At 39.6% G+C, this 17,297-nt stretch overlaps 1 protein-coding gene across 1 annotated transcript in view; it reads right to left on the bottom strand.

Moving 5' to 3' along the window:
* LOC139738450 (uncharacterized) overlaps nt 1-15,978 on the bottom strand; it is an 89,102-nt gene extending 73,124 nt beyond the window's left edge. The window contains exons 1-9 of the mRNA XM_071649074.1: nt 15,846-15,978; nt 13,851-14,195; nt 12,817-12,960; nt 12,077-12,190; nt 10,674-10,805; nt 9,711-9,832; nt 8,461-8,674; nt 3,868-3,993; nt 526-876 (exon numbers count right to left, since the gene is read on the bottom strand). Of these exons, the coding sequence (XP_071505175.1) occupies nt 526-876; nt 3,868-3,993; nt 8,461-8,674; nt 9,711-9,832; nt 10,674-10,805; nt 12,077-12,190; nt 12,817-12,960; nt 13,851-14,195; nt 15,846-15,978 (1,681 nt within the window). The remainder of the gene's footprint in view (nt 1-525; nt 877-3,867; nt 3,994-8,460; nt 8,675-9,710; nt 9,833-10,673; nt 10,806-12,076; nt 12,191-12,816; nt 12,961-13,850; nt 14,196-15,845) is intronic.
* Nucleotides 15,979-17,297: the final 1,319 nt, after the last annotated feature.

Genomic DNA, 17,297 nt, shown 5'->3' with positions numbered 1-17,297 from the left:
ACATTTGTGCTACAGGCTGCAGTGAGCTTAAATAATGGAGGGGTGGAGGGCATGGTGGGCTGTCGACTATCCCACAAGAGAGATGGATACATCCTACCAATCCTATCTATTCTACCAGCTTTGTCACAAACTCTGTAGTCTGAAAAAAACTCTAAATTGCAGTGTGAATACTTGTGAAAGACATTTTTTTTTAAAGCCACTTTTCAAATTCTGAAATTTGTTTGGATACTGTGTACTACATCAGGAAGGGGTCAATGCATTTTTATACCGAATGGTTTCAGATTCAAAACAACCTTCTTAAAGAGATTAAAACACAGAGAAGCCCAAGAAATTCATCGCCTGAAAAGGGCTATGAAACAATGTAAAACACATCCGGCTCCTGCACAAACAATAACTGCACAGTTCTTATCACTTTCTTTATCCCAATCCATACAAGATTTTGAAATCCACATAGTTTGATGAGCATTGGAACTGCCAAGTTGTTACCAGATATGGACAGCATCAATTGCAACTCAAAGACCTTACCATCAGCAGGCTGCACCGTGGCTGTAGCCGAGAACCCTGGGTAGGCCTCCTCGCTCCAGCCGTTGAAGAAGGTAACCCACGCCAGTTTGCCCGGCGAGTAGACATTGTGGAGATCTGTGCGCCCGATGGCCAGGTTAAACAGGGACGACTGGTTAGATATGTCCAAGCCACTGCCAAACGCAATGTGCGAGGTGTCGCTGATGTTGTAGGGGTGGAACACAAAGTGGATGACGAAGTCGTCCTCGACGTCGGCTGTAAACGTCCAGTAGGCAGAGTAGAAGCTGCCCACATACGGCGCGGAAAAGTTTGGGGATGAAAATGTGACTTGCGCATTGCTGCTGAGGATGAAGTCTGCACAAGAGAAACAAGGAAAAGTAGAAATTACGCGGTGCGTAATATATGTCCCCGCCGGAAGTAGCATTTAGTAGCAAAATGTACAATATAGGTAAAAAGATCGAGGTCAAAGGTCAAAGAAGTCAAAGGTCAAAATTCTATGTAGAAGTTTTGAAGCCCTCACCTAGTGCCATCACATAAAGCAAACGGAATTGAAATCGGGTTAGAAATGGCGAAGGAGTAGCAATTTGTAGCCAATGTACAATATAGGTAAAAAATCAAGGTCAAAGGTCAAAAAAGTCAAAGGACAAAATTCTGTGTAGAAGTTTTGAAGCCCTCACCTAGTGCCATCACATAAAGCAAATGGAATCGAAATCGGGTTAGAAATGGCGAAGGAGTAGCATTTGGTAGCAAAATGTACAATACAGAATAAAAATCAAGGTCAGAGGTCAAAGAAGTCAAAGGTCAAAATTCTGTGTAGAAGTTTTGAAGCTCTCACCTAGTGCCATCACTTAAAGCAAACGGAATTGAAATCGGGTTACAAATGGCAAAGGAGTAGCATTTTGTTGCAAAATCTACAATATAGGTCAAAAATCAAGGTCAAAGAAGTCAAAGGTCAAAATTCTGTGTAGAAGTTTTGATACCCTCACCTAGAGTGCCATCACATAAAGCAAACGGAATCGAAATTGGGTTAGAAATGGCGAAGGAGTAGCATTTTGTAGGCAATGTACAATACAGGTCAAAAATCAAGGTCAAAGGTCAAAGAAGTCAAAGGTCAAAATTCTGTGTAGAAGTTTTGAAGCCCTCACCTAGTGCCATCATATAAAGCAAACGGAATCAAAATCGGGTTAGAAATGGCGAAGGAGTAGCATTTTGAAGCAAAATGTACAATATAGGTCAAAGGTCAAGGTCAAAGGTCACAACTGAAATTCTGTATAGAAGTTTCAAAGCTCCCATGTAGTGCTATCATATAAAGCAAACAGAATCAAAATCGGGTTAGAAATGGCGAAGGAGTAGCATTTTGAACATTTTGATCACACACGGACGCACGGACGGACAGACGGACACACAGACACACACACGTACGGAGCCCATTTCATAGTCCCCTGCTCGACCCCGTTCGGCGGGGACAAAAATATTCAGATGTTATGCAACCATCAAATTCTCAAAAAGAGCAACACATCTTCATCACATGCACTTGCAAGATTTTGCAAATGTGTAGCATGGTACAATGAAAACAAGTAACAGCTTTGGTCCACAGAGGCATATAATCACTCTCAGGGCACTCTTATTTGTTACACCTGGGCCCTGTTTCAAGAAGAGTTAAAATTGATTACATAGTTGATTTCAACTGTAAGTCTATGGCAGCCTGTATAGTAAGGAAATTTAAAATCGATTTTATCTTTTGATAAAAGGGGGCCCTGGGACATTTTCACCAAACTGATTGACTGCGAAGTACAAGTTTGTTCAGATTATAACCTCTGAAATGAACCACTACAACGTACTGCATATGTTTATGATTGCAGCTAGCAGAGTTAGGCATGTACGTTGTATGTATAGCAAGGACCACAGAATTTTCTTAGCATGGGGCAGGGTAACTATACACAGCCCTGTTGGCGTTGCTGTACACAAGTATCTGGCGCATGGCGTCCGGTCGGGCTAGGGGTGGGGGTAGCCCCGGAGACCGCGCCGCCAGGCGCGGTCCTGGCGGCTTCCCCGCAGTTTCGCTTGTGTTAGTTCGATAAGTACACGTGTATTCTGTGCGCTTGTGCAAGTGATTGTGAATTCTGTGAACATCGGTGAGCTGCTTATAAGACATCATTTTGTGCATCACAAGCAATGAAATGCATCAAACAGTCGCCGATGATAGTCATTTAGGTTTCATCGACCCATGTAAGTATTCCTAGTAGTTTCTGTTGAAAAATTAAGGAAATATAGCGCCGCAAAGGCACCCGTTTGTTCAACATGAAGATCTTTTATGGGAGCACGGCGCAGCCGCCACACGCAGGTGTGGCGGCTGTCGCAGTTAGGGGTGGGGGATGACCTACACACACCACCCCATTAAATAATCCCCTGGTACATTCCTGTCTCAAATTTACACTATATCGTCACCAATGTTCTGCCTGCTTTTTTAGGCTCAGTTTACCAGGCATTTCATTAAGAGGATATATAATCAACACTAACAGTACTTGGTTTGCAAGAGGAAAAGATTCTTTTTTTTTACTTTTGTTTTGGTTTATTTGTGACCCTGCACCACAAAACAAACAAAGAGTTGCCAGACATGGATTTTTAGTTAAGGGCAGATTCTGAAAGAGCAGACTCTAAGCTTAAAAAGGATGTATAACTCAATTCAAATGGACTCCCCATTCCTACCTAAATACTGGAAAGAAAGCAAACACTCTGGTAAAGTGTGAACTGAGAAAAGAGGCTCTGAAGTACACAGTCTATTCAAGTGCCTAATCTTTACCAAGCTGTGCTAGCTGTGCCATGAAAGGTACAAAACACAGGATGTAAACAACCCGTGCAACAACAATGAAGGGATTATCAGACTACACTGTAATTGAGCATTTTCTATAAGCATATTCTGCCCATGATTACTGCTAACTTTCAAAGCAGTAGCGCCATCCCTTCAAAAGTTATTAGACTTGAAAGTGAAGAGTGTGCGAAGGATTTCAAGACAAGAAAAGCGGCCTCTACAATCCTGATCATTCTACTCTTCCCCCAAAAAGGGTTGTAGAAAAACCGCTAAATAAAAACACTCTTTCTGATTCATGCTATGATACCAAACTGAAGAATACTGTAGAAGGATAGTTCAGAAAACATGAAAAACTCAAGATTGACTTGGGTGAACCATTTCACCTTTTTGGAGTCCCCACTTTAATTCAAGGGGTATGACTTTTTGTTTGTTTTGTGGTGCACGATCACATTTTGTTTTGTTTGTGAATAAATTATGCCCATCTGTTTGCTGTAAACAACTTTATGCTTAAAGGATATGAGCCCTTATTTTACCTGTGGACTTGTTACCATGTCCGCATTCCAGCTCATCTTCTCCATAGTTACAGTCGTGCCACACATCACAGCGGAAAGACCCCGGGATGCACTTCTCTGGGCATTGGTACTGGTCTGGCTCACACTCTAAATTTCGATCGAGAATGAAAATAAACACGGGAGTTAAAAGTCATAGGAATAGTTGATCCTAAAGGAATAGTTGATCCTAAAGCTTAAAAGCCTGTTTCCTAAGATGGGAGACAATTGAGAGCTATCCCAGTGAGTTATTGGCGGTAGATGTCTGACGTTACAAGTGACAACAAGCCACAGCTAAATACAGGCCGCGCCTCCTGAGGAAGCAGTCAGGATAGCCAATAGCAGCCAGTGAGGGAGAGGATCGCGGAGCCAGACTTCGGGGGGGCTGAAGCTCAGCCGAACACTTCACTAGCTGGCTACGGCGGCGGCCCGAACATTTGAGAATAGAAATTATTTAGGCCTGTAGTTTTCTAGATTATTTTCTGCGAACACTAGTGCAGTTCCGGAGTGTCGAGAAAAGCCTCTGCTGACCGGTACTAAGAACTGAAGGATAAAAATGAAAACCAGAAAACCAGAAAACCAATGTAAATGTCTACCAGCTCGAATTACCAAACAACGTAGGCTGCCACTGGGTTCGTGTTAATGTTCATAATCAGGCAGAGCGAGAGATATATACCGTGCGAGCGCGGCGGACGGATCGACGATCATTTGACGAGATAGAGAGGAGGGACATTGGTGTATAAGTGAATTGAGAAGAACGCACTTTCCCACCGCGCATGTACCACACACCCGAAGAGGTTCATTAATAGAACCTCTTTGACCACACCCTTATCACCCGGCTCCGGAAGGTGGAAACATATTTACAGTCAAACCTGTCTGAAGCGACCACCGTCCTATCCGCCGTTTGCGACCACGAAACACAATCCCCCAAGAGAAATGCCATGGTCTATAACGGCCACCTGTCTACAACGACCACTTTTTTCCCATCTCCCTTGGATGGCCGCTGTAGACAGGTTTATAGTTTATTCCTCCTCCCATTAAGATATCACTCGACGACAATGATACAGAAAACCCGGTAGACCAACCATAGGCCCTACATGACGAATAAAGGGTGAAATGTTAATGAGATGGAGACAGTTACATTATACCTATTATCTTCTCTATACTAACGTCAATTGGGGAAGAAAAGATGGAGACTTGCGTTTTAATCAATTAAAGACAAATCACAAAATTTGTAGGGGGGGAGCTGACATTGTCATTGTAACATCATCAAGAATCTAATTTAATCCGAGATAGCAACAACGGAATGGGGAGTACGGCAGGTCCAACAGAGGTACCTTTAATTTTCCACAGATTACAGTCATGATAAAATTGATGGAATGAGTATAATAGGCCTATAGTTCATTGGTTGAGAAGGAGCTTCAGATTTCAAACTTTTTTTGGGGGAAGGGGTAAAATAATGAGAAACCTCTTATAGAATATGAAAGAGCAAAGACGAATTCAAAACAAAAATGTGTGTGTGTGTTTTTTTTATGAAATCGGTTTTGAAATGGCTGAGATATTCATAAACAGAGCGGTCCTTTTATGATAAAAGGTGGGACTCACTCAGTGGCGAATCTAGGGGAAACGGCGCCCAGGGCAAGCGTGAAAATTGCGCCCCTTTATAATTTCTGAAAAAGTGTTCAACCCCAACCCCATCCCGATAGGGACTTTAAACAAAGTCTACATGATATGCTTTTTTCAAGCACTTAAAAGGGGTCTTTTGAGGGTGATTTAAATGTAGCGAATTTTGATAAATTTTGGCGAGCGAGCGCAGCGAGCGAGCCGAAAATTTTTGTATTTCAGCTACTCTAAGTTAGTGCGCGCGAGTGAGCCGAAATTTGTATATTTCTGCGTCATCACCACGTTTTGTTCTTATCTCTCTTTTATATAATATATATATATATATATATATATATATAAATTTTGGCGAGCGAGCGCAGCGAGCGAGCCGAAAATTTTTGTATTTCAGCTTACAAAACATGGAATTCTTGTCATTTTTTGCTTATTAAATCTTACAATTCTAATCAAGATATAGTGACGGCCTTACAGATAACAATTTATACCAACAAACTGAGGACTTTAGAAAAATACTCTAAATTAGTGCGCGCGAGTGAGCCGAAGTTTGTATATTTCTGCGTCATCATCACGTTTTGTTCTTATCTCTCTTTTTTATAATAATATATATAAATTTTGGCGAGCGAGCGCAGCAAGCGAGCCGAAAAGTTTTGTATTTCAGCTTACAAAACATGGAATTTTTGTCATTTTTTGCTTATTAAATCTTACAACTCTAATCAAGATATAGTGACGACCTTATAGATAACGATTTATACCAACAAACTGAAGCCGAAATTTGTATATTTCCGCGTCATCATTACGTTTTTTTCTTATTTTTTTTTGATTTTTTTTTGCGCCCCCCCCCCCCCGTATGTTCGAAACCGTTGGCGTCCTCTTTTGATCCAATCGGCGATCGCCTTCAGAACGAAAGAAATTGCAGCCGCTGCTCAGTGAAACATTTTGCCTGCTAAATATTATAATGACATGTGTGAACACAATAGACATTGTCATTTTGTCCGCGTCGTCACGTTTTGTTCTTATCTTCTTCTTCCTCTTTTTGATAAATTTTGGCGAGTGAGCGCAGCGAGCGAGCCGAAAATTTTTATATTTCAGCTTACTAAACATGGAACTCTTGTCATTTTTTACTTATTGAATCTTACAATTCTAATCAAGATATAGTGACGGCCTTATAGATAACGATTTATACCACCAAACTGAGGACTTGAAAAAATACTCTAAATTAGTACGAGCGAGTGAGCCGAAATTTGTATATTTCCGCGTCATCATTGCGTTTTGTTCTTATCTTGTTTGATTTGGGGGTTTTTTGCGCCCCCCCCCCGTATGTTCGAAACCGTTGGCGCCTTTTGATCCAATTGGCGATCGCTTCAGAACGAAAGAAATTGCAGCCGCTGCTCAGTGAAACGTTTTGCCTGCTGAATATTAAATGACATGTGTGAACACAATAGACATTGTCATTTTGTCCGCGTCATCATCAAGTTTTTGTTCTTACCTTCTTTTTTATATATATTTGACGAGCGAGCGCAGCGAGCGCGCCGAAAATTTTTGTATTTCAGCTTACGGAACATGGAATTCTTGTGTGAACACAATAAACATTGTCATTTTGTCCGCGTCATCATCATGTTTTGTTTTTATCTTGTTTGATTTGGTTTTCTGCCCCCCCCCATCATTCTCCCTTCCCCCCCCCCCCTTTCCGGGCGAGTTTTTTTTTTCTTCTTCTTCTTCTTCTTCGTTTTTTTTTTCTTCTTTTCTTCGCTTTTTTTTCCGTTTTTTGCGCCCCCAAGGAGTGGCGCCCGGGGCACGTGCCCCCCTTGCCCCCCCCCCCTAGATACGCCACTGGACTCACTTTCAATCGGGATCAATTCGTTTTACTTTGTTTCTGGATATCTCAGCCATTTCAGAACTTTCAGAACTGATTTTCATTAGATAAACTTTAAATTCCTCTTAGAATGGTAAGCTCTTCCATATTTCATTAGTTACTCTTGATCATCTTGCAAGAAAAAAAAAAGAGTCAAAATCTGAATCCCCCATCCCAACTTAAACTATACCAACAGATGTGAGAGAGTGGAGAGCCGGAAAGAGATACGAAAATGGGCGTGGCAGGTCAATAACGCAAAAGTCTTAACATCCCTCACTGATCCAATCATTTCCCATTTAGATCTGCACCTGCTTGGTGGGAACGCCACAGGGTTGGGTGTTGCTTTCAAACAACGCGCTACCCATCACCCAGGTGGGTAGCGCATATTTAAATTGAACCATGGAGCTCTATGCCATCACGAACCAAATGTTGCGTATAGTGCGGCCCAGAGATAGATAATTGCGTTATATAAAAGAGGTCTTCTCATCTCTTTATAGGCGGGTACCTCCGATTTGTACACCTTTTCTAGCATCACTCATGTAAAGCATTCAATTTATTAATTGGTGTAACCAGGGGCTGCACATACTCTTTAAACATGATAACTGACATATTTCTTTATGATATAGGGCCTAAAACCACAAGTGGTGTTTTGCATGAGTACAAATGCTTCAATTTGGTAGCCTAAATAACAACTTTTAAGACCTTCCTGACATACTACAAGAAGTTAAACAGGAGTGGTATGTATGATTTATTTGTGTTTAATCCATCACAACTTGTAGTATAGGAGTAATCTTTATATGAACATCTCCCAGTGAATATCGAACACTTGTTTTTGAAATAAGACTTCTATGCAACTTGCGATAAAAAGATAAATACCACCCGAATTTTTTTTATTATCTATTGTTCCCATTTCAAACGATCTTCAATATAGGTTTATTTCATTTTCGCGTGTTTGTTTGTTATAGGAACGCAACACAATCTTTAAAAATCGACCTATGATTAAAGTAAATATCTGTAGAATCAAGACTGTCTACGGAAGGCAAGGCGAGCTAGTCATATATCCACTAGTTTCATGTTAAATGTTGTATTTTTTACACTTGACATACCTAGACTTGTGGCAACAGCTGTTGCAAAGAATCGACCAAAGCCGTGTGACCCACTGTGAATCTCGACCCACATGATGAAACTATCTGACGTCACACTGGTCGGGTTGCTGTTGTACTGGTAGGCGATCAGGGCGGAGTTAAAGTTGGTCGGGTCATCCCCGTTGCCGATGGTGAGAAAACCGCCGATCTCCACCTCAAACTCGGAGATGCTAAGCTAGAATTTACAAGGCAGCAATAAATGTCATATTTGACAACTACAAAGAACGTTTATAGTATTCGTAAGATTAACATTTGTCAGTGAGCATGCAATCTTTACCTTTTAATAATAAGGCCCTTATTATGCGTTGATGAAATTAAATATAGGGCCTAAACGACTTTACTATGAAAAGATCGGGGGAGGGACGCTGCGGACGGAGTAAAATTCAAGCCTTTCTGTGCAAACGAGTAAAATGTGCACAATTTTGCACACGAATCTATGGACATGAAATTATTGGGGCAAGCAGAAGATTAATCGACGTCTTAAACATGCAGCATCTAAATTCCGAAATTCGTTATCAATTAAACTTAAATTTTGATTTTAAGATACATGTTTGCTATATTGGAAGAATATAGAACAGCCGAGGATACATTCCTGATCGATGAAAAGGCTCTGACCTATACATACAGCATCTTTCCGGAAAAGTAGAATAAAGTATGATAAGTAAAGTAAGAAGTCTACTCTACTCCGGTCTTTTTGATGTTTGTTTGTTGTTGTTGTTGTTGTTTTTCGTTTAACAATAAAAGATGTTTCCAAAGCAAATGTCTGTTTCAATGATCGCTGTTACACGCAGTATTCCCATTGCCCGGCCCCCATTCAGGGGTAAAGGGGGTAGGGGGATAGTACGTGTACCGCGTGCGTGGTTCCTGTACATGAATCTTCGGTAAATTAGATTTTGGTGCATTTTTCGCGAGAAATCCTGCCAAAGAATCATAACAAAAAAGGGGGAAGTATTTGACTTTTCATCCGGAGATTTAATGTAAAATATTATTTCATTTTTCTCTTTCTCTCTTTCTCTATATGGACTCCTGAAAATTAATTTTTAAAACGGGCTTATAAGATATCTTGAAAATCATAGAATATATTGATCAAATCCCGTGATCAACATGCTGGAATATCTGCTTGTTTTGAAAGCTCATTCCTCAGTAAGAATTGTTTCATTTTAAAAGTCCCATAATTTCGGTCCCCAGACTTGATCTTGTCCGATATTTACCTCAATCCTGCCACCAACGTTCGTTTGAAGAATGTAGACATAGTACTGGTTTGGTGCAAAGTCCCCGGGGTAGTCCGGTGATGTGATATTGATGGTCTCGCCTACGTGCAAGGCGAATATTTCTGCGGTGATTAAAGATGACAGGTATGGGGAGAGAACAAAATCGATTTTATTCCAAGATCACATCTACAATCAAAATACGTCAGGGGAGAAATTAGAGAATGGCTATGATATAAAATTTAAGAAAAAAAAAGATCTCTAACCCTCTCACACTTCCATTTTTTTACTCTTTTTTACATTCCCTTCATCGTTCTCATTTTTGTTGCTGTTTTTTGCTATTTTTTGTTGTTCCACAACTAATGCAGAATGGGAAATGTTAGGATGAAGTGAATTAGATTTTTTTTTTTTACTTTTTGGTTCATATCACAATGAGAATGAATATTTTTTGCTGATGTAAAACATGAAAGGAAGTCAGAAGCCAGATTTATGTTTCATTTTTTCTGTATATCTAAATTTTTTTCACATATTTATCAATAATTTAGCTTGTACATGCACGGTTAAGTCTATATGTTATCGATTAATTATTTTATATTTCTGCCTTAAAGTTTTCATTGTGTTATTCACTGTAATTTTGAATAATTGTAAAGTATAAACAGCAATTCAGCCTGTTGACGCTATGTTTTACTGTGTGTGTCTTTTTAATCATATCAATAAACGAATTCAATTCAATTCAATTCAATTCAATTCAATTCAATTCGATTCAATTCAGTTCAATTCAATTCAATTCAAATTCAATTCAATTCGATTCGATTCAATTCGATTCAATTCGATTCAATTCAATTCAATTCAATTCAATTCAATTCGACTCAATTCAGTTCAATTCAATTCAGATCAATTCAATTCAATTCAATTCAGTTCAATTCAATTCAATTCAATTCAATTCAATTTAATTCATTTCAATACCAGTGGTGTTGTCGCTGCCGCACGACGCCTCGTCAGATCTATCAAAACAGTCAGGATACCAGTCGCAGACAAAGTAGGATGGGATACACACCCCTTCCGGACACAAATAGTCTCCGGGTTTGTCGCACGGACCTGCACGGGGAGCGAGGGCAGTTCAAAATTCTGCTAATGACAATATTTAGTAGTTTGTATAGGCTCAATGGAGAATTTACCTATATATCTGTTAAATGGCAATAGAAGGGATTTGAAAACAACAACAACAATACTAAGGCATTTTTATGATTCAAAACCTGGAAACTTTCAGTATTGTCACCGTCATATCGTATAAGCATATTATGCACACAAATCAATGCCATTGTTCTGGTATTTTGGGGGCCCCTTTTTATAAAAGATGTTGCGATAGAAACTCTAGTTGGAATGGCTACTTCCCATATAGCAATAGCCAATCAGGAAGTTGGAATCTTGTCGTTACCACGACAACTGTCATATCAGGAAGAGTTGGTATCGTATAGCAATTTTAATGAGGCCCTGGTGTGGGTAGGTCGGGACGGACCATTACACTGGGTGTACACACCCTGCTTTTTGCGAGGAAGCGGATTGAAACCTTTTACGTACAGGCGTCTCATAATTTCCTCACACATGACATCTTCATTTAAAGTTCGTGTGCCCCTTTACGACCCTAAAAATTAGATTCCTTTCATAAGCTGGTATATCGTAGAGATATGTATTTCAGACCTGTCCTCAGAATAATGAGACTTGAAATTTCTTTATGATGAAGGAAGGAAATAATAGCTTAGTACTGAATTCATTCGGACCCTGAAAAAAAAAGAATCCAGTCTTTATTCTCGGTACACAAAAGGGGAGTATTCTCATGTGGCATGGGGTGAATAGATGTTCATTTTTTTTTAACTCTGCAGTGTATTACTGTAAGATTTCATACTCAATATTTAAAGACATATGTCTTAAACTATGCACAATTTCGTGACGTATGGAAAAGGGATATATGACCTTATATATCCTATCCGAAGGCCTTGTCCGCAGGAAGTAACTTTTATTTTTTTTTTTCAGTTTTACTGGAGGGGATGGCACAGTTACCCCTAAAGCATGGCTCAACTAGACACGGGACTAAGTTGACACAGTGAAATTCTAACTAAAGACTTCAACGACGAACCATATTCTCACAGTTTTATGCTAAAACATTACAGTTAGAATGGAACTCGGTGGAATGAAATCACATATAGACGGGCACAACAGATTTGGAATATAGGCCGACAACATGAATAGTTTCATATCTCCGTTAGAAAGCATGGTTCCTAGCTTGAAAAAAGGGCATGAAAAGGCGATAAAATACATCACTTAGTGATAAAGAATTATTTGATAAAACTTCAAAAAAGTTGACTTACACCCCACTTCTTCTTCCGCTTCCGAACAGTCCACAATATAGTCACAGACGTAGTTGCCGTGAATACACGTGCCGTCATTACACTGGAACTGATGATTCCCCACTGTACACGATCCTATAGATTGCATCAGTGATAAGCAAGCATATTCGATACAATAATTTCACCCTATATGCAGCAGTTTTAAGGTTGGGAAATGTAAGTTGTTAGGTTTTAAAGTGACACTGATGTTTCTCCAGTTATAAGACACTGATCGCATTGTTGAAAACTTTCGACCTTTGCCGACTTAGCTATATAATTATTCTCAAATAAAAACAAACAAACAAACAAAACTGAAGTATGCTTCATTTATGTCTGCTGTGCTTATATCGAGATGATTACTAAAACAGGCATCATGAGAAAAAAAAAGTTCACTGAAAGATTATTCAACTACTTTTGGTCCCACATTCTGACCTCTTTGTTTTTGGATACCTCAGCCATTTCAAAACCAATTTTCACTAAATAAACATTCGTATTCGTATATAAATTCTATGTTCTTTCATAATATTTCATAAGACGTTTCTCATTATCACACACACACACACACACACACATATATATACATATAAAGTTGGAAACATGAAGCATCATCTGAATCAAATTTAACCTTTTAAGGTGCAATATACGTGCGATTAAAGTCCACCTTACAAGATTCAGGATGATCGTTTCTAAGTTGGTGTTCCTAGTGCAGTATGACTGCTTACCTGCCGGCGGGTGAGTGTCACAGCTTTCCTCGTCCTCACCCCCGGCACAGTCCCTGAAATTATCGCATCTCCAGTCGCTGAGAATACACTCTCCGTCCGTCGCGCACTGAAACTCACCCGGTTGACACGTTCCGGGAGTGAAAGCTGTCCGAAAACATTGAAAGAAAAAAAAACATAAAAATAATAGGAATTACGTAAGTATAAGTATCCGTTGCCCTTGGTTGCCAAGGAAATCGAGCTTAAATGTTCCAATGGAAAACGAACTTCCCTAGTTCAGCGTATTAGCCGCTAGTTGAATGCGAGAAGATAGCTCTGCATTTATATTCAGGGGTATTCGAGATTTATTTAATTTTACATCATGTAGTACATACATCGATAGTGCTACATACCGATTTCGGGATTTTATTTTTGTTCTCGAGCAGATAAACCGATACTCTAAAACACCCAAAAAATGTTATACTGGACAAGGATGGTGACATAATTAGGAGTCCCACATATTACAGCAATGTACAGCAATGTCATTCCGTTACAATACCACTTAACAAGTTCACCTGAGTAGATTTTTATGCATGAATATGCGTCTTTCTTTTGCTCGCATGCCTCTTTGAGCATCCAATCATTCTTGTGTGAAGTTGCTATGGCATTATTCTCGGTCATTTTGATTTTTTTATGAATTTTGTAAATATTCTTATTCCTAATCCAAATTACTATAAAATCTGAAACTCTTTGCCCGGTAAGCAATCTAAATATGTTCAGACTCAAAGTTTAAAATCATCTGGAGGTGTCCTTTGAATAGGCCTATATTCGGGCGTGCTTTTCCAATGTTTCGTGAAACGCGTCTTTTGACGATTTCATCTTCACACAATCACACATTCATTTCATGACGTCGTAATTGTACAAGCTTATGTATTATGTCACTATGAAAACGAGTGAAGTGACTAACCAACTATGAGAAAAAAAAAAACCAGAAAGGTCATTTTTACCCATTTGCACACAACATGTCTCCTAACTGGCCTATTACTGGACCTGCTTACCCGACTTCTCTATCGCGGTCATCTGTAAACTAAATCCGCGGGAGTAGCCGTATTGCCCGGGATAAAATCCCATCCATGCCCAATTCGAGTCCAGCAGAAATTGTCGCGGCTCTAGGCGATGATAAAACGCGGCCGTGTGGTTGGCGGACGAACCGATGTCGCCCTCGATGCCGAACGCCAGAAAAGACTCCAAACTCAAATCGAAGTCGATGACGTTGACAAGGATCACGCGGTCACTGCTAAGCGTGGTGATCGACCAAAACTGGTTTTCTTTTGGCGCGTAGTGATTGGGGTAACCGGGGGACGTGAACAGCCTCGGAATGTCGTCTTGGAGAGTCACGAACACTGCGAGAGAAAAGCAGAAAAAAAAGTTTGATGTCCAAATAGGATTGGATTTTTGAATGATCAAGGTTCTGTTTGTTGGTGGAACGACAAACAACTACAGGTTATTTTTCATTCGAGGCTTGAACGTATATAAAGAGAATTTAAAGTCAACCTTTTTTAACTATTTTAATAACTCTGCTACTGCAACTTGTAAAAAAATACAGTTGTATGTTTCTTTCTTTTTTTTTTTGACACCGGCCTTCATGTCCATGGGAAGATTATTCTTTATTCGTGCATTAATCTTTGCCCGTTTAAGACATGCACGACATTGGACATCCTATTTTATTCATTCTTTTACAATATCAGTTTTGGTAATAATCAGAGAAGTGAATGATGCCTATGCATGTATGTATATATATATATATATATATATATATATTTACATACATTCACTTCTCTCTTCATTACAAAAATGAGTAACGACTTTTGAGTATATACTCTTTGCATAGTTTGCCATATGTATAAACAATCACTTGGATATTTATATCACGCAGATGACACGTTAAAGCTGAAAAGAAACCATTAAAAAAAAACTGAAATAAAACAAATAAGCCCGGCATCCTGTTGTCGATAACATTTCATTTGATAATCATGAAATAAAATGGCATGTCAGATATGAGAGATTTATAGCGTGTATTACAAACATTAAAGCCCTTTTTACACTTGTGTTTCTTAACCCCGTACTTTCTCTGACCCAGGACTATCGTTAGTCCCGTACCAATTTTTTCAGCTTTTTACACTCACCAATAAGTCCCGTACTAAGCTCTTGTCCGGGGCTAAGGAGAAAATTGACCTGTGCACTGTACACGTACACGCACGCACCGGCAGCACTTGATTATCTCGTTTCTGATTGGTCAGTGGGGGTCAGACTTCATCTCCGTCGCTTAGCCCCGGATTATTTTTTCGTTCTGTTTACACTCGCTTGCTTGGCACCGCAATTGCGGTGCTAACCCTGCTATTTTGCAGGGCCAGATAGTACGGGACTATCGGTGGGGCGAGCCCACTTTGGCAAAAACAAGTGTAAACAGAAAGTGGGCTAAGGAAAGTCCGGTACCAACGGTGGGGCTAAGGCCCCCCCCCCCTTAGCCCCACCGTTGGTACGGGACTAAGGAAAAATTTGCAAGTGTAAAAAGCCTTTTAGTACATATTATTGTTTAAGGGAACCGAAGGTTTATCCATTTTCTTCAGATTTGTTTTTTTACTGCTTTTTTATTTGAAAAATACGTTTGTTAAATAAACTATTACCATCATGTCTGTGTCACTTGCATTTGCACTACCTCTTCCTCCCCCCCCCCTCCCTAGTAAAGCACATCTAGAAAGTTTGATAGTGTTGCACTAACAAAGGACCCTGTGACATTCCATATCATATTTTGGATCAAAAACGAATCCTTTAGTGATTGGTTGAAAGAGCTTCACATGTACGATTATACGAATTTCTAACTATTTCAGGATGGTGGCCTGTTTGACATTCCATGGTTTATTGTACAATGATGTCAAAATGTGATTGTGACATCGCAAAGCAATTATCTCAAGGAAAAGTACTAGTATATTTGCATAATATCAGGGATAGAAAGAAGTTGTCTCAGTTTATAGCTTGTGTGCTGCCCTCACCGACAGGATTGTCTTGGCCACAGTTCACCTCGTCGTCCGCGCAGTCCACATAGAAATCACACCTCCAATAGCTTGGTATGCACTTCGAGTCACTACATGTCCACTCCCCTTCTTCGCACGGACCTGAAAACATGTTATCGTTAATTACAAAAAGATCGCCGAATTCACTTCGATTTACTAGATATACAAGCAATTTTCTCAAGGTACTGAAGGTATAAGTCTTACACAGGTCAGGGGCAGTGCTCGTGGAAAGGTCAAGGGTCAATGGTACCCTGATCTCCAGACGGAACCCTTGGAAAGTCGTGGGCTTTGTCGTGTATTTTTCAAGAGCTGAATTGCGTGAAGGGGCTGCTTTGATTGTTTTGGGTTGTTGTTTTTTTAATAAATAAATGCTGTTTCATCATCACCATCATCATCTATGGTTTCTTGAATCGAAAGAGAATTTGTGGTCGGAAAATTCATTCCACGAAGTGATTGAATGAAACATGGTACCCTGATCTCCAGACGGAACCCTTGGAAAGTCGTGGGCTTTGTCGTGTATTTTCAAGAGCTAAATTGTGTGAAGGGGGCTACTTTGATTGTTTTGGGTTTTTTTTTTTTTAAATAAATAAATGCTGTTTCATCATCACCATCATCATCTATGGTTTCTTGAATCGAAAGAGAATTTGTGGTCGGAAAATTCATTCCACGAAGTGATTGAATGAAACATGGTACCCTGATCTCCAGACGGAACCCTTGGAAAGTCGTAGGCTTTGTCGTGTATTTTTCAAGAGCTAAATTGTGTGAAGGGGGCTGCTTTGATTGTTTTGGGTTTTTTTTAATAAATAAATGCTGTTTCATCATCACCATCATCATCTATGGTTTCTTGAATCGAAAGAGAATTTGTGGTCGGAAAATTCATTCCACGAAGTGATTGAATGAAACATTATACAATCAAGAAAGAGGAGAAAGAGAGAAAAAGCCTTGATATGCAATACAATGCCTATAACCGTTCCCTTATGTTGACTCCCCATTTTCGCCTACTTTCATCATGTTTGTTAGATGCGGAATTGAAGAAAATGATATGAAGCAAATTCACTTTGAATATGACTGGCACTCTCTTTACCAATTTTTTACAGCATCAGTAATTCGTGTTTATGAACAACAGGATTATAATACAATTTTGTGCAAGGATCTCTTTCCCGCTCTCTTTCCTTTAGAATTCTTAATTCAGAGGCATTAAGCAGAAAGGCTGCATCTCCCATACAGCCTTAATAAGGACAGTGCCTTCACCGTTTCGTGGCTGGGCTGTTCGGCTCCGAGATATATCGTCATGATCGTGGTTGTTTCTCGACAGCGAGACCTTGATATCATGTACACGTATTTCGTGATTATCTGTTGTTTAGTAATCTTTGCGTCTTGGGAGTGGGTTGTTATAATAATAATAATGATAATAATAATAATAATGATAAT

This window comes from Diadema antillarum, unplaced genomic scaffold (genome assembly GCF_040938485.1).
Source record: "Diadema antillarum isolate AM-2024a unplaced genomic scaffold, OU_Dant_1.0 seq00000743_RagTag, whole genome shotgun sequence".
NCBI lineage: Eukaryota > Metazoa > Echinodermata > Echinoidea > Diadematoida > Diadematidae > Diadema > Diadema antillarum.
The sequence above is the reverse complement of the archived record's forward strand: the minus strand, read 5'-3'. Positions and strand labels throughout refer to the sequence as shown.